Consider the following 27,082-nt stretch of genomic DNA (forward strand, 5'->3'; position numbering starts at 1 on the left):
TCCCCTCTCTGGACCTCAGTTTCCTATTCTGTAAACCAGGCGGCATAATACTCAGGCCTTCGATGCCTTAGGGGGAGTTTATACAACTACATCGGAAAGCAGCGGAAACAGTGGGAGTAGGACTTGGGAACAGGGCCTTTGTGGATCACCAGCCCAAGATCTCCTTGTTAGAGGCTTGTTGTCCAAGACTTTGTCCTGACCTTTCTCAGCATGTCCCAGCCGTATACCACCCCTTAGGGGGAGATGCTTCTTATGGGGGGAGGCAGGGTCAGGGATGGTGTGTCCCCCCCAAGCCTTTGCCCTGCGTCTGCCAGCCCAGGAAAACTCGCAGCCCCCAGGGCGGGTGAGGTCCGGGGCTCCAGGACATGGGACTGTGACACCCCACCCCTCCTCCCCCTCACACCTCAGCAGTGTGCCTCTTCCATACACACATCCCTATTTTTCACCAGCCATGTCGGACTTCCACGTGCATCCCCAGGCCACCGTGGGAGAGGAGGGCGGTGTGGCCCGCTTCCAGTGCCGAATCCATGGGCTTCCCAAACCCCTGATCACGTGGGAGAAGAACAGAGTCCCCATTGACACGGACGACGAGCGGTGAGCCACGCGTGGGAAAGCTGGAGGGAAGACGGAGAGGTGGGCAGCCCCCAGGGTGGTGCTTCTGCAGCTCTGTTGAGATTAAGTGTCCGTGTGGCTGGCAGGGCCCAGACCTGAGGCTGGCGGATTTATCCGTGAGGACTGTGTGTGATTGTTGGCAAGGCTGGAATTGTGAGAGTCCCAGTGTGGGTCTGTGATGACGATGCTGACTTTGGGACCCGGCTGTATCTGTGACGTCAGTGTCCCTGCGGCTGATGGTGCCCATGGTTGTGCTGGTGGTCAGCTCTGCCCCCCCCCCAAAACAGGTACACATTGCTGCCCAAGGGGGTCTTGCAGATCACAGGACTTCGGGCTGAGGACAGTGGTGTCTTCCACTGTGTGGCCTCGAATATTGCCAGTGTCCGGGTCAGCCATGGGGCCAGGCTCACTGTGTCAGGTGAGGGTCTTTTGCTCTGACTGGTTCTGCCCCTAACCAGCCCCCTGACTTCTCCTCACCCTCAGATCAATCCCTGTTCAACTGAGCCCTGGAGACTTGTCAGCCAAGTGCACACGTAGGGCACCTTCTAAGCTCACAGCTCTGTGCTCCTTGTGGTGCGGGTTCAGGAGGGTTCGGAGGCCCACTCTTTGGCTCAGCTCTCCCCAGGGAAGCCCATCCTCTGCTTACCCCGGGGCTCTCCCATTGCTAGAGGGCCCTGCAAGGCTGGGAGTGGCGGGATGGAGGTGTGCAAGGCCCTGGGGCCCCTAGCATCTCCTCTCTGCCCCACAGTCCCTGGTTTCTGGGCTGAATCTCGTTCCCCACTCCCCGTGTCCTGGGTTGTGGGTGGGATGAGGTGGGAAGGGTCACAGCTGAAGTGAAAAAACATGGCCTCTTCCTCCCAGGCTCGGGCTCTGGGGCCTACAAGGAGCCAGTGATTCTCGTGGGGCCTGAGAACCTCACTCTGACGGTGCACCAGACCGCGGTGCTTGAGTGTGTCGCCACGGGCAACCCGCGCCCCATTGTGTCCTGGAGCCGCCTGGGTGAGCCTCATCCTACAGCCCCTGCCTCTCCCACCCCTGTCCCACCCCCTGGGAGGGCGGTCTCATCACCCAGCTGTTGGGGGGGTGGACTTTGAATCCTATTTGTTCTCCATGGGGGTCCGTGCTCTCTGGGGCCTTCCGGAGGGGGTAAGTTTCCCTCTGCTTGGCAGGACTGGGGAGGTCGGCCTGCCCACTACATTCTCCCTCCCCCTGCGCGGATGGCTTAGCTCCCTGGGTTACCTCATCCAGTCCCGGCAGTCCTGCCTTGCTGGCATCAGGCTCTCCAGAACCGTCCCCGCCCCCCCCCCCCCCCCCCCCCCCCCGGCAGCTCTCCTTCCCCCAGGTTCTTTTCCCTCCTGCGTGTCCCTGCCCTCGACACCCTGGCTATACTCCCCGGCAGTGCCACTCCAGACCCCTCAAAATCTCAGCCATTTGTCACACCCTATCTCTGGGCCCCCCAGTCTCTAGCCTGGCCCCCTAAATCCCCAGCCTAAATCCCTAGGCAGCTGAAGGAGAGAAGTGAAAGGGTGCAGATGGGCCCACATTGTCTGAGCGGAAAGGTCACTAGGGGAAGGAGAGTCTGGAGGGGCTGGGGTGGGGTCGCATTCACAAGGAGACTGTGCCACATTGTAGCAGCTGAGTGATCAGGGAAGGAGGGGGCAGCAGGCAGGATAATGGAGTAGATTTCACCACTTCAGCGACTGAATGGGGAGCTGTCTCCTTGCATTCTGACTGTGCTAATCTGATCCTGGGGTGGGGGGAGGGCCCAGTCCCTGGGAGAGGCTGGAAAGAGTGGCCTCACCATTAGGAGGAGCCCATAGGCACTGCAAGGACCATCTGGTCCAACATTTCCCAAAGCGTGATCTGCAGGGAGGAAAGAATGGCTTGGTGGTCTAACGTCCAACAACTTTGGAAAACAGGTTTAACCAGGTCCCTTTGCTGCGGGACTTCTCAGAGCCTTTATATTAAAGGGCAATGTGACAATCCACAAGTGGAATGAAAATTTGAGCATGGAACTTTTTTCGAGAGAGACAAACCAGGCTGGGAAACGCCCATCTAATCTGAACCCCTTACTTTCTTGAGGGGAAGGGACTTGAAGGTTGCCAGTGAATCGGTAAAAATGCTAGAATTAGAGCCCAGGTCTCTGCTGCTAGGCAAGTTTTCAGTGCTGGTCCTGCTGCTTCCACAATGCCCTGATGCTTGGGAGGAAGGGTGCAGAGTGAAAGAGTGAGGTTCCCTGGACCATTCCTCACTTGCCCTCTTCCACACTCTTACCCCCTCCCCTACCTCCTCAGATGGCCGCCCCATTGGGGTGGAGGGCATCCAGGTGCTGGGCACTGGAAATCTTATCATCTCAGACGTGACGGTCCAGCACTCCGGCGTCTATGTCTGTGCGGCCAACAGGCCAGGCACCCGGGTGAGGAGAACAGCACAGGGCCGGCTGGTGGTGCAAGGTATGGAGCTCCCCAGCCCCGCAGCCCCCTCCTCCTGCCCCAGTCCTTCCTGGTTTCATCACCAGCTCTGACCCAAGCTCAGGGCCCTGGACTCCTCCTAACCCTGGCCCCTGCCCCTCTCCGGGCCTCCGGGCCAAAAGGCAGCCCCCAGCTCTCCCCCAGGAAGGCGTGCGCCGAGAAGGAGAATGCGTTCTCGGTTATCGGCCCCTGCATGCCCCTCGGGGTGTCCTTGCCATCCCTCCACCCACGCCGTCATTCCCATTTTATAATCTCCGCTGCCTCCCCCAGCCCTGTGTTCTTCACACGCGCCCTCTTCCCCACGTGCCGTGCTCCTTCACGTACTCGTGGCACCTGCACGTCATTCTCACACTCACACCCCAGCTCCTGCCACACACACGTGCACATGTACAGCTGGTCTCCAATGTGTCGGGGGGGGCGGGTGTTACCCTCTGAAGCTGATCAGGTCCTTCTGTCCCTCCTCCCGCACTGGGGCTCAACTGTCCCCATGGACTGGGCTGGGATCCCATTCTCAGGGGCTTTCTGGGGTGGTTTCCTCCCAGAGAGCTGGGAAAGGGGTGGGAGATAGGGGAATTAGGAACTTAAATGCCTGTTTGTTTAGCATTCCATGTGCCGTTAATCTGTCCAAATGAAAGTGATGGAGCATTTCATTTCTCGGGTGTTAATGGAAGCTGGAGGCCTGGGATTGGAGGAGGGGGGAACTGAATGTAGGGGTGAGGGGAGCTGGTACTGAGGGCTCATCCATCTCCCCGTCATTACCGCCTTCGAGGTGCAGCCAAACCTATTAGCACATTTATTTATTTAACAATTTCCTGAACAGGGAGCTCAGCTTGATTGCTTTCGGATACAAATGTCAGTCTTTTAAATAGTCATTAAAATGGAGTCCTCTCCTGGGTCTGCCTCGCTGGGGCCAGTGAGCTGAGCCCTGCTGTCATCTCCTGAAGCCTGGGCCAGGGTGGAGGGTGGGCCCCACCTGGAGGATTCTCTAAGGGGCGGACGTGTGCATCCCGAGCCCACCCTGTCCCCATACCCACCCATCCCTTCACTCACAGCTTTCTCGTCCCCATCCACCTACCCCTCACGGCTCCTCGCGCTTCTCTCTGCTCCCCACCCCAGCCCCAGCTGAGTTTGTCCAGCACCCCCAGTCCATCTCCAGGCCAGCTGGGACCACTGCCATGTTCACCTGCCAAGCCCAGGGGGAGCCACCCCCACATGTCACATGGTTGAAGAACGGACAGGTGCTGGGGCCAGGAGGCCACGTCAGGCTCAAGAATAACAACAGGCATGTGTGTGGTGTGTGCTGGGGTGGGAACGGGGGAAGATGCGGGGAAGGGGGCCCGGATGAATGGCCTGAGCAGGCTGTGCCCATCCTGCCAGGAAAGAGCACTAAATTGGATCCGGAGACTTGGGTTTGAGTTCCAGGTCTGCCCCTGACTTACGGAGAGACCTCAGACAAGTCGTGTGTTCTGGAGGGGCTCAGTTTCTCCATCTCTCAAACGGGGTGATCTGGCCAAATTTCAGGGATACTCTGGGAGGAGGAGGGGATCTGAGGCTCTCCCTCCCCCTACAGCACCCTGACAATTTCTGGGATCGGCCCTGAAGACGAGGCCATCTACCAGTGCGTAGCCGAAAACAGTGCTGGATCCTCCCAGGCCAGTGCCAGGCTGACCGTGCTATGGGCTGAGGGGCTGCCTGGGCCCCCCCTCAATGTGCAGGCAGTCTCCGTGTCATCCACTGAGGTCCGCGTGTCCTGGAACGAACCCCTGGTCAACACCAAGGAGATTATTGGCTATGTCCTGCACATCAGGAAGGCTGCTGGTGAGTGGGGGCTCCGTAGCCCCTTTTTATTCACTGTTTCTCATCCCTTTCAATCCTAAGTGTCCTGACCCAACCCCTTCCCTCCCTTGTCCCCCCCGCACCCTGGATGCCCTCATTTCACCAGTGCTGGTAGGACCCCCTCGCATCCCTTACGCTGCCCTGCCCTACCCTTCGCCTCCCTAGACCCTCCGGAGCTGGAGTACCAGGAGGCAGTCAGCAAGAGCACCTTTCAGCACCTGGTGAGCGACCTTGAACCCTCCACTGCCTACAGCTTCTACATCAAGGCCTACACGCCGAGGGGGGCCAGCTCAGCCTCTGCCCCTGCGCTGGCCAGCACCCTGGGGGAAGGTGAGGCCTGCGTACGGAGCGTGCTACCAGACGGTCCGGGAATTAGAGCCAAACAGCACGCGCGCCTGTTCACCACGCTAGACCCCCGGGCGCCCGGCCCCGAGGCTGAGTGGGGTCTGGGTCTACTTGAGAAGGGGGCATCCAGTTCACGGAAAGGTGTCTCTGAGCAAGCAGAGGCCCTGGGTCAGAGGCCAGAGAGCGGCCGGGCTCGTGGGGGTCGGGGTCCCAGGCGGAAGGTGGCCCGGGCCCTCACGCCCAGACCTCCTCTGCCTGCAGCCCCCGCCCCACCCCCGTTGTCGGTGCGGGTCCTGGGCAGCTCGTCCCTGCAGCTGCTGTGGGGGCCCTGGCCCCGGCTGGCCCAGCACGAGGGCGGCTTCAAGCTGTTCTACCGCCCAGCGAGCAGGGCCTCCTTCACTGGCCCCATCGTGCTGCCTGCAACTGTCTCCTCCTACAACCTCAGCCGGCTCGGTGAGGCAGACGGCGCGGGGAGCGGGGCAGGGGTGCGGCGCAGGGGTCACCTCTCTTTCCCTGCTGCAGCAGAGCTGCCGGTGGGAGCTGGGGCGGTCACTCAGCACAGCACTGCTTTTCCCTCAGACCCCAGTGCAGTGTATGAGGTGAAGCTGCTCGCCTACAACCAGCACGGGGAGGGCAATGCCACGGTCCGCTTCGTGTCTTTGAGGGGAGCCTCTGAGAGGACAGGTGAGCTGGGGGAGGGGGTTGCCGGGCTCAAGACTGGGGCTCAGAAAGGGAGGCCAGGCGCGGAGGGAGGACGGGGGTGACAGGGACACAGGGAAGGTGGGAGAGTGTAACAGCGCATGGAGCCCTTGAGAACATAGGCCTAGATCTGAGTTTGAGGTTCGGCGGTGTGACATTCTAGCTGTGTGACCGTGGGCAAGTTACTTACCCTCTCTGAGCCCCCGTTTTCTCCTCTATAAAACAGGGATAATACCACCTACTTTCTAAAGCCGTGGTAAGGATGAAATGGTCCATGTAGAAGTGTTATTCACAGCATCGGGCACAAAGTTAGTACTCGGTAGCGGGTAAAGAGAACCAGAAAAAGTTGGGCTGGGGTCCCAAAGGCAAAGGGGATGTAGACATGGAGGCAGGTTCAGCTGAGGAAGGAGGAGCTCCCAGAGGCTGGGTGTCCGGAGGGGCTTCGGGCCGGGAGAGCCACAGTGCTCAACCTTCCCCTGCCCCTAGCCCTGAGCCCACCGTGTGACTGCCGGAAGGAGGAACCCACCAACCAGACGCCCACCACAGGCATCGTCATTGGTATCCACATCGGGGTCACCTGCATCATCTTCTGCGTCCTCTTCCTCCTGTTCGGCCAAAGGGGCAGGTGGGTCCCAGGCAGGAGGGTGGGGGTAGCCTGGAGAAGGCGCTGCCGCAGGGGAAAGCAGAGTTGGGGCTCACTGTGTCCAGCCTTCTGTTTTTGCTCCCCCTCCCAAGCCCTCCCCCTAATTCTTGGCTCAACCCTTAGGGTCCTCTTGTGTAAGGATGTAGAAAACCAGCTCTCCCCTCCTCAGGGCCCCCGGAGCCCAAGGGATCCTAGCATCCTGGCACTGAATGGGGCGGGCCGGGGAGAGCGGGGCCAGCTGGGCCGAGATAAGAAGCCTGTGGACATGAAAGAACTGGAACAGCTGTTCCCCCCAGCTGGGGCAGCGGGGCGGCCTGACCCCAGACCTGACCCCAGACCCATGGTGAGTGCCCCCACCTCGAGCAAGCCGCCTGCTTCAGGCTCAGACCACCTCCCTGTCCTGCCCTCCCTTCACCTTGCTCACAAGCCTGGGTCCTCGGCCTTCTCCAAGCTCCAGGCACAGCACGTACGGCTGGCGCTGCTCTCTGAACGCCTGACTCAGGCAGGGTGGCCCGGAGTCCTGAGTGGGATTGGGTCTAGGGCCTGACCCTCTGGCTGGGGGCTCGCGGGCTCTGACCCTCATGCTGACACCGGTGCGCTGGTCCTTTCCCCAGCAGGATCTGGGGGACCCTCACCCTGCCCTGAGTGAGGAGACCCAGTTCTCCATGCTGCCACTCGAGGGATTCAGCCTTCTGGAGGAGATGATGTCAGAAGCCAAGACCCCCAGCGCAGGCCCTGCAGCCGCCCTGCCGCCCCAGGACGGAGGCCCTGGCCTCCTCAGCGAAGGACAGGCCACCCCGCCTCCCACGGCACCGGCTGCCCAGCCAGCTCGCTCGGGACAGTAGCCAGTGGCAGGCCCTGGAGGGGGCATCCCCCCTTCTCAGGTCAAAGGCAAGATTTCTCCTGTCATGTGGGACTCAGATGGGGGCTTCCCAGCATTTCTGTCCTGACTGACCCTCAGGTGGTCAAGACCTAAAGTAGCCTCAGCAGGGACCCCCCCCAGGACTTGGAGGGGTTCCTGCAGGAGCCTCTCCCTTGGACTAATGTCCCGCCTCACCTCTGTCTGGTATCCACATGACTTGGAATGGAACTAATGTTTTCCTTTTAAAAAAAGAAAAAGAAGAGAGAGGAAGGTGAATTAGGCTCCAAAAATACGCCCCTGCTGTGGCTGGGCCCCTGACGCTGTCACCCTCCACTGACCTTGTTTTCTCAGGATGGATTTTTGCTATTTGGCTCTCAGTACCTACCTCAGCCGGAATGAATGTTCTTGGGGGAGTGGGGCCGTGGCCCCAGCCCCCCCACCCCACAGAGCCCCAAATGCACTCCTACCTCAAGCCCCTGTAGGGGCAACCCCTCTCCCTCCCCATATGGTTGTCCAGAGTTTAAAAAAAAAAGACGACGAAAGAAAGGAAAAAAAAAAGCACTTCCCTGTTTCCAGGTGTGAAAGAAAACATCTACCTCAAGGCTCGCCGGCTCTCCGGGCCTGTGTTGTATCACTGGACCCTCCTCCTGCCCGCAGCCCTTCTATCCCGCCCCTAGAGAGGAGGCCAGAGGCCAAGTCACCAACGGTGGGCCTCTCAGGACCTACAGAAATAAAGACGGAATTAGTCAAAGAAAATGTGAAAAAAAAAAAAGCCAAAAATGAGAGGAAAATGTGTTCCTTGATGTACACATCGCTCCAAACCAGCCACCTTCCAGCACACTGCTGCTGCTCCACCCCGTCTCGTCTGCCCGCTCCAGTTGCAACCCTCTCGGCCAACTGATCCTTCACTGGGATCCCGACAACCCGCTCCCTGCCCGGGCCTTGCCGGGGTGGGGGTGGGGGGTCACCCTGAGGCCTGCCTCCGATCCTGCCCAGACCCAGAGCCCCCGGAGCGGCCTGGCCCCTGGAACGTACTGTGCGTGTGACCGCCGTGTGCGTGTGTTGGGTCGGGAGGTTCCCTGGCAGCCGTGGCCCGGCCCTCTGGCCCATGGGACACAGCCGGCCTGACCCAACCCCGGGACAGTGGGATGACCACTGTCAGCAGATGCGGCTGGAAGATATTTTTATACAAGGTGTGTTTAAAGATTTATGTTCTTGTGACTTCTTGTTTTTCTTTTCTGTTGTGGTGTTTTTTGAAATACTTAAAGTAGGAAGAAAAAAAAAAAACCCAAGAAAACAAAGACCTATTTTTGGTTAACTCATTTTTTTTTTAAATAGAAGGAAAACTTTTTTTAAAGGAAAAAAAAAGATAAGCGTATTCCTTAAGTATGAGATTAGACCATAAAGTCCCTGACCCCCAACCCTCTAGGGAACCCACCCCCCAAAGTTTAGTTAATTAGATGAAGAAGATAGAATTTGTGGTGTTTTCCTAGAAGACTGGAGTCGTGTCCATGTGGACTCGGGAAAGGGCAGTCTGCCCCTTCTCCCAAATGCTGGGCCTGTGCCAAAGGTCCTCGAAACTCCCACACAGTGCCCCCTCTGTCCCTGCATTGGCCTCTCAGCAGCCCCCTCATCCTGGAAACCCCTCTCCCACGGGAAGAGTGGTCTCGGGTAGGAGCCGGGTGAGGAGCCACCTGGCCTGACTTGACCTGACTTCTGTCACACTGTACTCATTTTGACTGAATAAAAGTCCTGTTGCCAAAGTGAACCTTGAGTTTTTTGGTGGCTGTGTCAGGTCCTGGGCAGGGGTGGCAGTGCTGGGATTAGGGTGGCCACTGGTGGGCCAGGGTCAGAGTCCAGAGTAACGGCAGCCCCCTGTGTATCACTTACAGGCACCATGCATCCTGGGCCCCCACACGGAGGGAGGTTCCCTGGGTCCCCACACCCTTTCTGGGAGGTAGACTGTCGAGTTATCGTCATGTCATTTTACAGACGGTGAAACTGAGAAAGGATAAGAGAAATGAAGGAAATGTTGAAACTCTCACACAGCCAGTTATGGCAGGACCAGAATTTGTGTCCAGACCAGGCCACCGGGTTGCAGGGTCTGTATTCCGACCACTGCTCTATACCTCCTTAGCTGGCAGTGAGGAATCTGAGACCAGTCCCTCCCATACTGAGCCAGGTACTTTTCATGCCTGTTTCCCAGGAAGGACTATTTTTGTCTCCAATCTACAGTTGAGGAATGGGATCTGGCTGAGTGACTCTTTCCAGGGCATACAGCCGTAACTCCTGGCCAGTCCTCTCCATTACTCCCTGTCCACTCCTCAGTCCAGGCTCCTGAAGCCAGGTGTCTGGAGCTGCCAAAGCTTAGGATAGGCCAAGAGACTTGGCTTAAAGGTGGTTGTGCTGACAAAGATCTGGAGGTCTCAGTGGGCCTCAAGCCTAGTAAAAGGCAATGGTGCAAAGCAACTGCTTAGAATGTCAGTGTTGCCTCTACTGCGGAAATGGAGAGTCAAGGCTCACCCTGGGAAGCTCTGCAGGTCTAGAGGGCTGGGCTCTGTATCCAGAGGCACATTTTGTGAGGAGCAAACCAGGACTGTGGTTTGCAAGCTGGGCTTCTCCAGCTGTGGGGAGGGGTATGGGGGTAAACGTCTCTGCAGGGGGATTCCACTCTCCCTGCCCACGCTCAATAAGAGCAGCTCCACTTTTATCTAATATGTTGGGCTCTTCATGAGATTTCATTTGAAAACAGGGTTCTGGGGGCGCCTGGGTGGCTCAGTCAGTTAAGCGTCCAACTCTTGATTTTGGCTCAGGTCATGACTTCAGGGTTGTGAGAGAGAAAACAGTGTTCTGCTCCTCAAAGAACATTTGAAAGCCCTGGCTTGGCCCTTCTGGAAGAGGCCTGCAGGTCAGGCTGGAAACAGTGACGGTGTGTGGTTGCTGAACTGAGAAAGAGAAGCCTGAGGCCGCCACAGTACCTGTCTTGAGTCTCCGGGGGAAGTGGTTGCCTTGCCCTGATTTTCCCAGAGAAAAGAGCCAAGCCCAAATATCGATAGAATACCTCACCTTTCTTTACACAGAACTTTGCAACACAGGAATTCTTCAACAACACCAGCCATCCGAGGGCTGCCTGGGAAGGTTGTGGGTTTGTCATCTGGTCAAGCAGATCCTGCAGGGGATGGGAGGAGACCAGGTGAACCCCCAGTGTCCCTGTCCCCTCCAAGAGTCTAAGAGGCTAGTACCTTCCCCAGGGGGGCATCCAGAAACATTTAGAAACCACCTTGTATGGCCCATGTAGACGTATGCAAATTGCATACAAATTACATGCAAATATAGGCAGGGCCTGTTCTAACAAGGCTGGACCAAGCTAAGGTAAAGGGAAGCAGGGTTCTAATTAGGAAGATTAGAAATAGGCGTCAAAGCCGGGTGGGGGTGGTGCCTGGCTGGAATCTGGCTCCCCATCTCCAGTAGTCCCGTGGCCTCAGGCGGAAGACACCGGCCCCCATACACACACAGTCTTGGGGCAGAAAGCAGCCACTGCCTGGGCTTGCTACCGGCTCCAATTGTCCAATGCTCGGTCACAGGCCACCCCACAACTTAGTGGCTTGATCTACCATCTATTTTGGTCCGACATTTGCAGTCTGGGCGGGGCTCAGCAGGACAGTTGTCTGCTTTCCGGGGCAGTGGTGGCCTCGGCTTGAAGCCTGGGGCTGGAATCATCTGAGGGCTCGCTGGCTCTCACCTCCAGTGGCTGATGCTGGCTGTTGGCCCCCACACCTCCACGTGGCCTCTCCAAGTGGCCTGGGCTTCCTCAAAGCATGGTGGCTGGGGTCTAAGGACAGGTGACTAGAGAGAGCCAGGCGGAAACTGCATCACCATTTCGAATCTAACCAAGGACACTGTGTGGTGTCACTTCCGCCACGTTCCGTTCATTAGAAGCAAGTCACCACGGCCAGCCCTATTCCAGGGGAGGGGAAGCAGGTTCCACTTTCTGATGGGAGTAGAGTCAACGTTACGGACATGTTCTCAAACTATCACAGGACCACTTCGGGGGGCAGGTGGAGAACACGTGGGAGCTGCGGGCTGGGTGAGCAAGAAGCCCCCCCCAAGAGGCCCCAGGCAGAAGGGGCTGTTGCTGGGGCTGCAGGACGACACGGGTGCTCCCGACTCCTACCCAGGCCCTGTTTATGGGTCACATCCCTATTGTCAGTGAAGAGGGATCCTGGTGTTCAGTCCTGAGGCCGCTGTGAACACCACAGCCTGCTCCCTCTCCTGCAAGGTGCAGGCCTGAGAGCCCCACCAGCCTGGGGTGGTAGAGCGCAGAATGCCGGTGCTGGAGGGGACCACGGTCTCTCTCATGAGACAGATGCAGGGCGGGAGCTGCTCAAGGGCACAAGGAAGTTAGAGGCAGGGCCAGGGCTAGCACCCGGGATGGCCACACCCTGCCTGGAGCCCCTTCCACTCAACCCAGTCAGACCCTCAAAACCGGACTGTGCTCCAGACCCTAGAGGGAAGGGAGAGGGAGAAGGGTGGCAGGGGAGGGAGTCACCTTGCTCAGGACAGGGAAAGGGAGATCCAGACCGGAAGCAGGAAGTGAAGGAGTGAGGACAACCAGAGATGGCCCAGGCCAAGGTCACGGAGGGGGAGATCTAGACCCATGCCCCTCTCACAAACAGCTTTATAGGGTCTGATTTGGGAACTCTGTTGCTTCCCCGGCCATCTTGAGGCCACCTGGGGAAGGAAAGGGGGGAGGAGAGTAGAGGGGGAGAGAAGGCCCAAGGGAGCCAGATTGACCAGGGAGGGAAAGACCTTGCTCCTCGGGCTCAAGAGGGATGTACCCTGGACTTGGATCTCTCAAGGACATAGATGGTCACCCTGTACCATGTGCCCACTGCCACACTGCAGCAGGGTCTGGCCCTGGCCGTCACTCCAAAATGCCCACAGCCTGGGGCTCCTTCTCCCCTGAATGCCTATCATGTCCTGTGCTGCGCAGGTCCCTGCATTTCCTTCCTTGCCTCATGATCTGTATCCCCAAGACCCACTCAGGAACTGTTGACGGCAGGTACGCAGGAACAGGACATCTAACTGGAATGCTGGGGACACTGTCACGAAGCTACAAAGAACAAACTCTTTGGTCCCATCCCTGGCTAGTATGGTACCATCTTGGTTAAACGACAGGGGAATCTTGTGCCTGGAAGCTTGGGGTCATCTTTCCCGTGACTAAGCCCCCCAGTCACTGGGGCTGAGGCTAGGATAGGAAGAACTGGAGCCCCAGGAGAGGGAGTGATTTCTCTGCCATGCTCTGTTCGGGTGCCACTTTATGGAGGAGCTTCTCTAACTCCAGCTGGTGGCTCACCGGCCAGAAACTCTCAGCCTTTTGCCACCTGGGAGCTAGCCCAGAGCTCATGCTCTGTTGTTGAGAATGATGAGCTCTGTCTCCTAGTGAGAAGCATGGCATCCCCTGGAGCTGAGGCAGTGGTCTGGCCCAGGTGGCGTTTGACGGATGTGGTCTGACCCCTGGGCTCAGCCATTTCTAGTCATGTGACTATGAGGAGTTGACTTAACTTCTTTAGGCCTCAGTTTTCTCATCTGTAAAATTGGGATAATATGCTCCTACCTCAAAGGGTTGTTGACTCAGCTGGCTTCTTTACAGAAACTGATAAGCTAAACCTAAAATTCATACGGAAATATAAGGAACAAAGAAGAACAGAGTTGGAAGACTCACTTCCTGATTTCAAAGCTTACTACAAAGCTACAGTAATGAACAGAGTGGGTTACTAACATAAGGATAGACGAATAGACCAACGGGATAGAATTGAGAACCCAGCCCAGGAATAAACCCTCACATTATAAATTGAACTTTGGCAAGGATATCAAAACCATTCATGGGGAAGAAGAGACTTTTCAACAAATGGCACTGGGACAAGTGGATATTCACATGAAAAAGAATGAATTTGGACCCCTTCCTCACACCATGTAAAAACAATTAAAATGGAGCAAAAACCTAAATGTAAAAGCTAGCACATAGAAGAAAACATAAATGTACAGGTCTGTAACCTTGGGTTAGGCAAAAATTGACATAATGCCACAGGTACAATCCAAGAAAAGAAAAAAAACCATCAAAAAAAAAAAAAAAAAACACATCACAGTTAAAAACTTTGTGCTTCAAATGACACCATCAAGAAAGTACCAAGACAAGCACAGAATGGGAGAAAATACTTGCACGTCGTATCTCTGATAAAGGATTTGTATCTAGAATATATGAAGAACTCATAACTCAATAAAAATAACTCAATGATAAAAAGACAAGTAACCCAATTTAAAAATGGGCAAAGGTGGGGCGCCTGGCCGGCTTAGTTAGTAGAGCAATCAGTTCTTGACCTCGGGGTCGTGAGTTTGAGCCCCACATTGGGTGTAGAGATTACTTAATATTTAAAAAAAATCTAAATAAAAAAATGGGCAAAGGATCTGAATACACATTTCTGCAAAGAAGATATGCAAGTGGCCAATAGCACATTAAATAAATAAAAAGCAAAACCCCAATGCGATACCACTCTGTTCCCACTAGGGTAGCTAGAATAAAAAAGTCACATACCTGGGGTGCCTGGGTGGCTCCCCGCATCGGGCTCCCTGCCCTGCAGAGAGTCTGCTTCTCCCTCTGCCTGCCACTGCTTGTGCTCTCCCTGTCAAATAAATAAATAGAATCTTAAAAAAAAGAAAAAGTCACATACTATCAAGTGCCGTCGAGGATGCGGCAAACTCCAAACGCTCACACACCGCCAATGGGAATATAAAACGGTGCGGCTGTTGTGAAAAGCCCATTCCTCAAAAGGCTGGACATAGAGCTACTAGATGACCCAGTGTTTCCATTCCTCAGTGTTTAGTCAAGAAAAATGAAAGCACACAAGTTCATACAAAAACTTGTATGTCGATGTTCATAGCTACAAGATCCGTGATAGATAAAAAGTGGAAATAAATGTCCACCAGGTGATGAATGGATAAACAAAATGTGGTATATCCATACGATAGGATATTATTTAGCAGTAAAATGGACTGGAAAACTTGATGCTAAGTGAAAGAAGCCAGTCACAAAAGACCACATATCGTATGGTTCCATTTGTATGAAATGCCCAGAGTAGGCAAATCTATAGAGATCAAGAAGAGATAAGTGGTTGCCTAGGGCTGGGGGTTAGGGAAAAATGGGGAGTGAGTGCTAACGGGCACAGGGTTTCTTTTTGGGGTGATGAGAATGTTTTAAATTTGGTTGTGATGATGGTTGCACAACCCTGTGAATATCCTAAGAACTACTAAATTGCCCACTGTAATGGGTGAGTTGTATGGCATATGAATTACCTTTTTATAAACTGTCACTAAAAAAAAAAAAAAAAAAGGTGGGGGCGCCTGGGTGGCTGAGTCCCTTGAGCGTCTGACTCTTGGTTTTGGCTCAGGTCATGATCTCAGGCTCCTGAGATGGAGCCCCAGGTGGGACTCTGCACTCAGCAGGGAGTCTGCAGGAAACTCTCTCTCCCTCTCCCTTTGCCCCTCCCCCGGCGCTCTCTCTCTCTCTCTCTCAAATAAATAAATCTTTTAAAAAATAATACAAAATTGGGCACCTGGGTGGCTCAGTCGGTCGGGCGGCTGCCTTCAGCTCAGGTTCCCAGGGTCCTGGGACCAAGCCCCAGGTTGGGCTCCCTGCTCAGCGGGGAGCCTGCTTCTCCTTCTCCCTCTGCCTGCCACTCGCCCTGCTTGTGCTCTCTCTAGGTCAAATAAATAAGTAAAGTCTTTTAAAAAAAATTTTTTAATAAAAAATTATAAAATTTAAAAAGATTTTTTAGGGGCGCCTGGGTGGCTCAGTCGTTAAGCGTCTGCCTTCGGCTCGGGTCATGATCCCAGGGTCCTGGGATCGAGCCCCGCATCGGGCTCCCTGCTCGGCGGGAAGACTGCTTCTCCCTCTCTCTCCCCCTACTTGTGGTCTCTCTCTCTCTGTCAAATAAATACATAAAATCTTTAAAATATATATATATATTAAAAAGATTTTTTAAAAAGTAGTTGAAAGGACTCCATGAGTTTGTAATAAGGGAAGCGTGCAGTTTGTGTTCAAGTGATCCCATTGTTACACGAAGAGAGATTGGGGTGGGCAGGGCAAGGTGACCCCAAGTGGAAGGTGAAGAGTGGGATAAAGAAGAGAGCAAGCTTGAAGGGACCTCCGCACCTGGCCTGGCTTCCCTGCAGCCAAGGGAGTCTCTGGATGCAGCAGCCCAGCCTGGAGGCTCCGCTCTCCCGGGAGGAGGGCTGTGAGCGGAGGGTTTTGCTGCCACCCTGTGGAATTGGTGAGGATTACAGCTATGGGGACTACAGTCGGATGGAAGCTAGCAGCTCATAAGTACTCAGCCCCGTACAAGGGAGGCGGACCAGGCCCTCAGTGAACTGACTGCCCAGGCGTGAATAAAATTACTGCTATCTATCCAAATGCTCACTTGGGTGGTAACAGCAACAAGCTGTGGAAACAGAAGAAAACGCAGTTCCTAGGCGTCCAGGATTAAGGAAGTCTTCGAAGAGGAATGATGGCGGGGGAAAGGGCTCTGAGGCTGAAGGCACAGTGGAGCAAAGGGGTGAAAGGGCGGGCTGCGACCTCTGAGCAGCCAGGAAGCTATCATCTGCTGCATGGGGCTTGGCACTTAGTAGATGCCCAAGAAATAGATGAATGAATGGTTACTAGATTTCCAGAGCACATGCTTTTTTGCACAGTTGACATGTCTGAGGAAAGCTTGGTGTGGTCTTCCGGGTGGAAAGGGAACCAGCAAGAGGGTCAAATGGCCAGGGCCTTCCTCAGGGAAGGGAAAGAGCCTCTGTGGAGTCCTGAGTGATAACGATGAGGCCTCTGTTAGTAATTCTGGTGGCCTTTTGTGGAATGCCTCCCCGTTACCTCATCTGAGTCTTCTCAAAGCCTTGTGGGGGGCAGGGCTGGACTCTCTGTCACCCTCTCACTTAACAGATGGAAACTGAGGCCCAGAGAAGTGAGGTGGTGGAGCTGGGGCTGGAACATTGGCCTCCTTGTTCTAAGCCCATGCGGGCTACTGACTTGCTATCTGGGTGCGGAGGAGAAAGGACAGGGGAATCTCATGGTGGGGAGGAGAGGGAATGGTCTAAACTGGCTGAGATGAAGATTTTCTTCCTGCATATTGAGGAGAGACCCAGGGATGTCAGACCCTGGAGTAGGGCAGTTGAGGAAGTTGGGAATTCAAGGCCCCCCTCACGGGAGACAGCGTAATCCAGCGGCTCAGAGCACAGGCTTGGGTTTGTAATCCCCACTCAGCTGCTGTCCAGCTGGGTGACCTTCTGGGACCATTTCCTCCTCTAGAAACCACGGATAAGGACAGCACCTACCTTGCAGGTTGTAAGCAGTAAACAAGTCAGTCATGTAAAGCACTCAGGACCATGCTTGCTCTTATTATTATTATTATTCAGAACAGAGCCTAATTCTTGGCTCCTTTCGTGGACTCCAATCCTTCAAGTCGGGCTCCTGGCTTCTCCAGCATGTGCCAGGCACAACGCTGCCTCCAGGCCTTTCTGCAAGAAGTCCCTTCAGCCTGGAATGATCCCACTCCACTGGTCCTTGTTCACTGCCTCCTCCCGATGTCCTCCCTGGTTCTCTCCTGTTAGAACCACTTCTGCTTCTGCCCTTCCTCTGCACCTTGCTTAACCCTCTCATACAGAACTACTTCCTTCCACAGCAAATCTGCACACCATGTCTACCTGTCATCCCTGCTTGGGGAACTTAGGAAGTGAGTTTCCTAAGGACGAGCACGGTATCTTACCTCTGTGAGCCAGCCAGAGCGGACAGAAGCTCTAAACACTCGCGTATTTGTGGAAAGAAAGCCAGAGGGCAGGAAAGCAAAGCCCAAGGGAAGGCGTGTGGGGTGGAGAAAGGAGAGAGAGAGGGGAAAGGTGAACGGGACGTGAAGCCAAGAGAGACTCTGGGAAAGGCGGCCAGGGCTGGTTTCTCTTGAAGACTCTGGGGAGGAGAATGGAGACTGGGTGATCTGCAGCTCTCCCGGGGCTCTGATGTTCATTCCTTGAGCCACGGCACTGCAACAGAAAGCTCACAGTGGCTTTGGCCTGGCTAGTTCGCCCCTCTGAAGCTCCCCTGCTCCATCTGTAACAGATAATAATGGTACTTAATCCAACTGGGTTGTTGTGAGGATCAGACGAGAAAAATCCCAGGAAAATCCCTGGCACCCGGGCCATAGTAAGTACTCAATAAATGCTATGTATTAGGATGGTGATGGCTTGGTGGTTCTGAGAATTCCAGACATGTCCGAATGAAAGGCTGCTCGCTGCTGGGGAGGGGAGATGCCTTTTGTCCCAGAGCCCTGCCCAATGGCCACACAGAGGTCACACGGTGTTTTCTGCGGGGACTTCCCACCCGCCCCTGCAACAAGAAACGCAATAAAGCCTCCTGATTGCTTGATTAAAGGAAGTGGATACACAATTAATTTCAATTTTAGGCCTAACCCTCCCAGCCTTTCAAAAGGAACTGCACACCCTATTCCAATTTACACACTGAAACAATATGGAATTTTCCAGCGGGTTCTGAAGCCTTTGAAGTGACCAGACCAGACTATTGATTTATTTCCAACTAACCTCTCTCTTTGAACCCAGAGGGGTCAAGGTTAATTATACAATAAAACACCCTGTGCCCAGCTGCCCCCTGTGAGGGCGCAGGGAGCCCCCAGACCTTTCCAAGCCGGCAAGCGGCGGATCGTATTTCTGATTCCCTCTCTGCATTCATTTCCTTCATCAGGACCCATTAAGGAGAAGAAAAAAAACCCTCAACCCCCTCATTTCCTCCCTGAGAGATAAATTTTAATTTGCTGGAAACCAACAAAGGGGATCTAAACCATGTTTCCAGGCTGCACCCTGCAGTTGAAAACTCTGGCTGGGAGCACAGCACCTATTCTGGGCTGAGAACCGGGGTGGGGGAGGCAGAGGGAAGCTAAGGGGTGCACGCCACCCCCTGGTCTGCCTCCCCCACACAGGGCAAAGGGAACCCCCCTGAGGGCCTGACTCTGTGGATGCTTCCAGCAGGACCAGGGGGCTGAAGGGGGTTAACCCACTGGCTGCAGCTTCTCCTGAATACACACAGTTGGCCTTCAACAGCCTCACCAGGTGGGCACCACCCGGTCCCTGTGCCCATAGGTGAAACGGGCTCGGACTGGCACCGGGCACAATGGGTTCCTGTTGTCACAGGTAGGCAGCGGCGGGGCCACGACCGGAACCCAAACTTGCATTCTCCTTGTAAAAGAATGGATTCTCTTCCCCTGCATCTTCCCACCCCACGGAAACAACATCATGTTAACGTTCTTTTTATTTCCATCATTAAAAGAAAAAAAAAAAAAGATTCAAAGCTATTATCTAATGCAAAGTCCACGATCCAGCGTCCCCAGGTGTCCAACAACGTCCACCTTAGCTGTGTTTCCCAGATCCAGGACCCAACCAAGACTCATGCCCTCTCTGGGCTGTCATGTCTCTTTACTCTCTGCGGTTCCAGAACAAACCCAGCCTTCTCTGTTTTTCCTGACACTGACATTTTTTTAAAAAGATTTTTATATATTTATTTGAGAGAGAGAGCACAGAGGGAGAGGGAGAAGCAGGCTCCCCGCTGAGCAGAGCACCTGATGTGGGACTCAATTCCAGGACCCCAAGATCATGACCTGAACCGAAGGCAGATGCCAACCAACTGAGCCTCCCAGGCACCCCGACACTGACATTTCTGAAGGGACAAAGTCAGCTGTCCTGCAGAGTGACCCCCAAGGTGGATTTGTCTCATGTTTCCTCCTGACTAGAGAATCAGATAATAATTTTTGCTATGAACAATTCATATGTGATGCTGTATTCCTTTTAGGGCATCACATCTGGAGCCCCATGATGCCAACTGTTTTTGGTGAGGGACCCAGGATTTTCAGCTGATGTTTGTTCTCAGCCTCCTAGAGGCTTTTCGGCATGGAGGCACCTTTAGCATTGGCCACCAGATGAGCATGCTCTCTGGGACTCTTTCAACCCATAGACAACAACCTAGAACCTTGGGAGGAAGTCCACCAAACACAGCCTAAGACGCATTTTCCCAATTCTTCTCGCTGGAACATCCCTATGTTTGCACCAGCGCTCCCCAGCCACATCTCTACCTCCATGAGGCCTTCCTAATTCTCAGACAGAATCAATGCTCCCTCCTCTCTGCTTCCACAACCCTTTGTTTCTGGCTCCTTGAGTGATTTATCTCAAGGTAGTAAAGGTCACTGTGGAGCTCTTACTGCCCCCTATACGCCCAGGCTCCACCATAGAAGGTTCTCCATGAATAATGCCAGTCTGCCTTGTGGGTGATCTCAGTTTTACATTGGAAAGAAAAGCCCAACATCCAATAATGAATCAAAAAGCTGTTTGAGTCTTTGCTGAACAGCCCAGAAGAGGAGCTGGAGGATGAATTAGATTGCGTGTCATTCACCAGAGTCCAAAAGAGCCTCTCTGCCCATCTTTCTCCCTATCATCTCATGGCTCCTCCTTCACCTCCAAACCTCTCTGCTTTCTCTCCTTTTTGCCCAAATCCCTCCTCTTTTGGGATCAATTTAGTTCTTTTCAAGTATAAGAAAAACATACTAATTTAGGTCAAACAAGGAATACCCAGAAGCATTCTCCTTGTTTAAAGCACAAAAAAATGTTGCATAAGTCCCCTCTCAACTGCCCCAAGCCCAGTGCCCTCCTAGGGGTAACACCATTATCAGCTTTGGGCTCCTTCCAGGCCTTTTTCTATGGGATACAGACTTCCATATATAGATATGCTAAATAATGTTTCCAATTTCCAGTGCTGCACTGAACCTTCCACTGTCTCCCTGTGCTCATCAGCATGTGTTTCTGTAGAGTAGAAATGAGGGGATTTGCTGGGTCTGGGGCATGTGCATTGTGGATCTAATGGAGCCCGCCTAGTGATCCCCATAAGACCCTGTGCATCCTCACTCTCCGCCAGTGGTCTGTGATAGGACCAGGACTGCTTTTCTTCCATGGGCAGCTTCCTTCCCTCCCAAGGCTGCTCTGCGGACCCTGGTGCAAGGGTGGTTTAACATCTGTAAATCAATCAAGGTAATACACCGCACTGACAAAAGGAAGGATAAGAATCAGAGGATCATCTCAGCAGATGCAGACAAAGCATTTGACAAAATTCAACATCCTCTTACAATAAAAACTCTCAACAAAGTGGGAATAGAGGGAATGTGCCTAGACACAGTAAGGGCCATACAAGACAAACCCACAGCTAACATCATACTCAATGGTGAAAAGCTGAAATCTTTTCCTCAAAGATCAGGAACAAGACAAGGATGCCCACTCTTGCCACTTTTATTCAACAGAGTATCAGAAGTGCTAACCACAGCAATTTGGCAAGAAAAATAAAAGGCATCCAAATCGGAAAGGAAGAAGTAGAACTGTCACTGTTTACAGATGACATAATACAATATAGAGAAAACCCCAAAGACTCCACTAAAAACTGTTCAAACTAATAAATGAATTCAGTAAAGTTGCAGGATACAAAATCAAAATACAGAAATCTAAGATCTTTCTATACACTAATTATGAACTATTAGAAAGAGAAACTAAGAAAACAATCCCATTTACAATTACATCAAAAAGACTTAAATACCTAGGAATAAACTTAACCAAGGAGATGAAAGACCTGTGTTCTGAAAGCTATAAGACACTGATGAAAGAAATTGAAGAAGATACAAATAAATGGAAAAATATTCTGTGCTCATGGATCCAAAGAATTAATATTGTTAAAATGTCCCAAAGCAACCTATAGATTCAATGCAATCCCTATCAAAATTCCAAGGGAATTTTTCAGAACTAAAATAATTCTAAAATTTGGGGCGCCTAGGTGGCTCAGTCGTTAAGTGTCTGCCTTTGGCTGGGGTCGTGATCCCGGGGTCCTGGGATCAAGCCCCGCATCGGGCTCCCTGCTCAGTGGGAAGCCTGCTTCTCCCTCTCCCACTCCCCCTGCTTGTGTTCCCTCTCTCGCTGTGTCTCTCTCTGTCAAATAAATAAATAAAATCTTAAAAAAAAAAAAATTCTAAAATTTGTTTGGAACCACAAAAGATCCTGAGTAGCCAAAGCAATCTTAAGAAAGAAGAACAAAGCTGGAGGTTAGGAAATCATGTTCCCTGATTTCAAACTATACTACAAAGCTACAGTAACGAAAACAGTCTGGTTTGACATAAAAATAGATGCATGGATCAATGGAATACCACTGAGAACCCAGAATTAAACCCACACATATATGGCCAATTAATTTATGACAAAGGAGCCAAAAACATACAATAGAGAAAGGACAGTCTCCTTAATAAATGGTGTTGGGAAACCTGGATGGTCACATGCAAAAGAATGAAAATAGTCCACTATTTTAAAAATACACAAAAATTAACTCAAAATGGATTAAAGATTTTTTAAAAAGATGGATTAAAGATTTGAATGTAAGACCTGAAACCATACAATTTCTGGAAGAAAAGATAGGTAGTAAGCTCCTTGACATTGGTCTTGGTGACATTTTTGTGGATCTGACTTCAAAAGCAAGGGAAACAAAAGCAGAAATAAACGAATGGGATTAAATCAGACTAAAAAGCTTCCACAAAGTGAAAGAAACCATCATCACAACGAAAAGACAACCTAATGCATGGGACAAGATTTTTTTCAAATCATATATCTGATAAGGGATTAAGATCTAAAATATTTAAAGAACTCATACAACTCAACAACAAAACACCAAACAACCCAATTGAAATGGGCAGAGGATCTGAATAGACATTTTTCCAAAGAAGACATACACATGGCCAACAGGCACACAGAAAGATGCTGATTATTAGGGAAAGATCACTAATTATTAGGGAAATGCCATTCAAAACCATAATGAGATATCACCTCACACTGGTTAGAATGGCTATTACCAAAAAGACAAGAAACAACAAGCGTTGGAGAAGATATAGAGAAAACAGAACCCTCATGCATTGGTGGTGGGAACGTGAACTGGGGCAGCCACTGTGGAAAACAGTATGGAGATTCCTTAAAAAAAAAAAAAAAAAAAATAGAACTACCATGTGATCCAGCTTTTCCATTTCTGGGTATTTATCCATAGAAAATGAAAACACTAACTCAAAAAGACACCTAACCTCCATGCCCACTGCATCATTATTTTTTTTAAAGATTTTATTTATTTATTTGACAGAGAGAGACACAGCGACAGAGGGAACACAAGCAGGGGGAGTGGGAGAGGGAGAAGCAGGCTTCCCGTGGAGCAGGGAGCCGGATGCAGGGCTTGATCCCAGGACACTGGGATCATGACCTGAGCCGAAGGCAGCTGAGGCACCCAGGCGCCCCATCCACAGCATCATTATTTATAATATCCAAGACATGGAAACAACCTAAATGTCCACCTATGGATGAATAGATAAAGAAGATGTGGTATTTACACACATATATACATACATACAATGGGATATTACTCAGTGATAAAAAAAAGAATGCAATCTTGCCATTTGTGACAACATGGATGGACCTTGAAGGTATTATGCTAAGCGAAGTAAGTCAGATGGAGAAAAACAAATACTGTAAGATTTCATTTATATATGGAATCTAAAACAAAACAAAACAAAACAAAAACAAGCTCATGGATACAGAGAACAGATTGATGGTTACCAGATGGGAGAGGGAGTGGGGAGGCAAGCAAAACGGATAAAGGGACTCAGTTTTATGCTGATAATGGTAAGTAGACTTTAGTGGTGATTACTTTGTAGCACATACAAATGTTGAATTATAATGTTGTATACCTGAAACATATAATGTTATTTACCAATTTTACCTCAATTTAAAAAGAAAAGAGATCCTGGGAGCTTTTCCCGTTGGAAAACACCTAGTTCAATCCCAACAAGCCCCAACCAACGATTTTAGCTGATTCAGAAATGATTTAATCTCTAGATATTCTTGTTTTCAGGTTGGAATTATCCTCTTTAGTTAAAAAAAAAAAAATTCAACTGAGCACAATTTTTTTTTTTTTAAGTAATCTCTAGACTCAATGTGGGATCAAAGTCCATGAGATCAAGAGTCAGTCACATGCTTTTCCAACTGAGCCAAACAGGTGCCCCCAACTGAGAACATTCTAAAGCTCTTTCTGGCCTTCTTTCTTTTTTCTTAAGTAATCTCTACACCCAATGTGAGGCTAGGCTTGAACTCATGACCCCAAAATCAAGAGTTGCATGCTCAATCAACTGAGCCAGCCAGGTGCCCCTCTTATTGGTTTTCTTCAATGATTTGAGCAGCATCCAATCTAGCAGACAGAAGGAGCTCTGAGGAGCTGTACAAAATGAAACACTTTTATAGGCAGAAAGGAGGGCGAACAAGGAAGTTGTACGAGCAAAAAGTAAATTGGATATGGCAAGGTCACTTTCCTTTAGGAGATGACAGGGGTCTATCTATCGGGCAGATTAGCCGCTAGTGCTGATCAGGTAATTCCTTTTTTTTTTTTTTAAGATTTTATTTATTTATTTGAGAGAGAGAGAATGAGAGAGAAAGAACATGAGAGGGGGGAGGGTCAGAGGGAGAAGCCGACTCCCTGCTGAGCAGGGAGCCGGATGTGGGACTCGATCCTGGGACTCCAGGATCATGACCTGAGCCGAAGGCAGTCGCTTAACCAACTGAGCCACCCAGGCGCCCTGATCAGGTAATTCCTGATTGGCTGATTTAAGATTCCATTTCTAGGAGAGCCAAAACTGTAAATTAAGTCTCGGTTTGGTGACTTGGGGCTTAGCATAAACGACTCCATTTTGGGCCTGTTGTCTTCTTTTTAAACATTAACCTGGCTTCTTTCTCGTTTCCCTGTGTCCTTCTTTCTCCTTGTCCCCTGGTCCCATCCATCTGCCTCTCTGACCCTGCAGTCCTCCTCAGCCAGGCTGGCCAGTGCCCCCGGAGCCAGGGCTGGGAGTGAACCTGCTGCCTCTGGGCCAAGGTCCCACTCAAGTCCCCGTCCTTTGTTTCTGCCCAAAGTGGGCACCGGATGCATGCATGAGCCAGGCACAGGGGCACCCTAAAGTGCCACCTGCCTCAGCCAGCACATGTCACAGCAACCTTGCAAATTTTGTGCCCTGTGGATGTATTATCTATTCAAGAACAGTAAGGAAACGTTTAAAAAACTTAAGTCACAAAGCAACAAGTCATGACACCACAATAAAATGGTCACATAGTAAAACTAAAACATATGTACACAAATCCGTAGCATTGGGGAAATTTTTTAATTAAAGATAAAACACTGTCTCTCTTCAGATTCCTACAGCTTTTTTAAGATTTATTTATTTATTTTTAAGATTTTATTTATTTGACAGAGATAGAGACAGTGAGAGCAGGAACACAAGCAGGGGGAGTGGGAGAGGGAGAAGCAGATATTGTTATCATCATGCTTGCTTCTCAGATGAAGTAACTGCGGCACAGAGAAGTTAAGGAACGTGCTTGAGGTCACACAGCTGGTAAGGGGAAAAGTTGGGATGGGAATTCAGGCAATCTGACTTGGGAGCCTGGGTCATAACTACTGTACCACACTGCCTTTCAGCTTCAGTGTGGGCATGTCATCCCTGCGATTAGGCACATATGTTTGTTTTCCAAAGCACTATTCTCATTCCATTATTTCACTTGAATCTCTTGATGACACTTTGAGGGAAAGGAAGGCCCAGCTTAGTGATGGGAATACTGAGGCTCAGAGAGAGATCGCCCAGGGTCACAGCATAACAGGGACAGAGTTCATCTCAAGAGGAAATAGGAAGGAAAAGAAATGCATTTCCGCAATGTAGTGTTCTTACCAGGCCCCACAGTGTCAACCTTTTTAATTACCATGTAAAAAGAAAAGCTCCCCCTAAGCTTATCCCCACCAGTTTAGGTTTATTCATCTCCCCTTCCCCACCTGCCTTCCTCCTTCCTTTGTCTCTTCAGGTCCTTATCTCCCTCATCTAGTTAGGCATCTATTCATCCTTTCCAGAAACCTCTCTTGAGCCCAGGAGGTGCAGGATAAGTGAAGGGATACAGATATGAATGTTCCAAGTTCTCCCCCTGGCGGGCCAATATGGAGTCAGCTCCTCTCATCAGCCTGCTGTCTATCCACCGCCCCCACCCCCCACCCTGCTCCCCTTCTCCTACCCGTCAGCAACGCGAGCCCCCTTTTTGCCGGCCTCCATCATCCTGTGGCAGATACGGGAGAAGAACTAAGATTCATGAGCTGTTACCAAATGGGAAGCAGCAATGGAGACCCCAAGCAGCACAGTTACAGAGGAAAGCCTGCATCCCTCGCCTGATGTCTGCTCTTGAAAAGCAGGCTGCAGACCAGTGGGCTCAGCCCACTCAGAGACACTGACACATCTGGGCCAGCAGGAAGCCCCATACCCAGCCTTCCAGACAGATGCCAAGAAATGGTGGCTGGTGATCCAGGGCAGAGAAGTGGGCAGGTCTGCAAACTTGGGGCTGTGTAGCATATAGCACTTGGGATGAGTGTGTTTGTGCGTGTGTGTGTGTGTGCATACACATGCACGTGTTGATGAATGCGCACATGCACGTTTACGCGTGCATGTTGTTCACACGCACGTGTGTGTATGAGTGCGCATGTGTATGGGGTGCTCCAGCATGTCCAACCTGGTGTGACCAAACAGCCCTGCTCTGGCCCGGCGTTGTCTTTCACCCCCACAGGGAGCAGTGTCTCTCAGACAAGCCTAGCGGGACCAGCCGGAGCAGCAGGATCACCGGCTGCGCTGCTGGTTTCTGTCACACTCTCACCTCCACTCTCCCGAGTACAAGGTTTAACATCTAAAAGGTCAGAGCCTGGAGGGAAATCTGGAGATTATCTCACTAGGGCCCTCCCCTGACAGATGGGGAAATCAAGCCCTGGGGAGGGTACTCAGGACTGGGGAGGTCACAGGGCTGGGAAGAGAACACACATCTCCCCACCCAGTTTCACACCCTTGCTAGAGCCCCATTGCCCGGGCTTCTGCCCCATGGGGTGCAAATTAGAGGCCTGTGGTTCCCAGGCTGGGGCTGAGGACACAGCAGGGAGGAGGTAGTCTCGGAGGTGGGAGCTGCTTCAACAGGTCTGACAGAGGATTTCAACTGCTCCATTCTGACCTCAGTCTGTCCTTCCTAACTGATGAAGTTCTTTCCAGCTAATCTCTCAATTCAGGCAAAAGGCCCTACGGGCAAAGCATCCCTGGATGGGAACTGAAACCACCCCCTCAAGCAATAGGGACTGCCCTGAGGCAGCAGGACCTTGCCCGAGATTGACCCCAAGACAATGATCCAGCTGACCTTTACTGCCCATCTGCACATACTCACTGGCCTTTGTCTCACCTTCTCCCTATATACTTTTCCTTATATAAACCTACAAGTATTTGCGGCACTTTGGAGACAGCCTTTGAGATGCTAGTCCCAGTCTTCCCGGTGTTGGGCTCATTGAAACAAATTCCTTTCTTGTTTCACTGCCACCCACTCTCTGCCTTTGTATTTTGTCAGTGGTGAGTGGCCAAACCTGATCTGTTGGAGGCCCCC

The 27,082-nt window shown here is 51.8% G+C and overlaps 1 protein-coding gene across 1 annotated transcript in view; it reads left to right on the plus strand.

Annotated features, from left to right (window-relative positions):
• IGDCC3 (immunoglobulin superfamily DCC subclass member 3) overlaps positions 1-8,882 on the plus strand; it is a 41,128-nt gene extending 32,246 nt beyond the window's left edge. Inside the window, exons 3-14 of the mRNA XM_036087098.2 lie at positions 450-594; positions 900-1,030; positions 1,474-1,611; positions 2,907-3,065; positions 4,200-4,365; positions 4,654-4,901; positions 5,085-5,249; positions 5,526-5,717; positions 5,844-5,948; positions 6,450-6,588; positions 6,730-6,949; positions 7,221-8,882. Coding sequence (XP_035942991.1) covers positions 450-594; positions 900-1,030; positions 1,474-1,611; positions 2,907-3,065; positions 4,200-4,365; positions 4,654-4,901; positions 5,085-5,249; positions 5,526-5,717; positions 5,844-5,948; positions 6,450-6,588; positions 6,730-6,949; positions 7,221-7,451 — 2,039 coding nt within the window. The 3' untranslated portion in view covers positions 7,452-8,882. The remainder of the gene's footprint in view (positions 1-449; positions 595-899; positions 1,031-1,473; positions 1,612-2,906; positions 3,066-4,199; positions 4,366-4,653; positions 4,902-5,084; positions 5,250-5,525; positions 5,718-5,843; positions 5,949-6,449; positions 6,589-6,729; positions 6,950-7,220) is intronic.
• The last annotated feature ends 18,200 nt before the right edge of the window (positions 8,883-27,082 follow it).

This window comes from Halichoerus grypus, chromosome 8 (assembly GCF_964656455.1).
Source record: "Halichoerus grypus chromosome 8, mHalGry1.hap1.1, whole genome shotgun sequence".
Taxonomy (NCBI): domain Eukaryota; kingdom Metazoa; phylum Chordata; class Mammalia; order Carnivora; family Phocidae; genus Halichoerus; species Halichoerus grypus.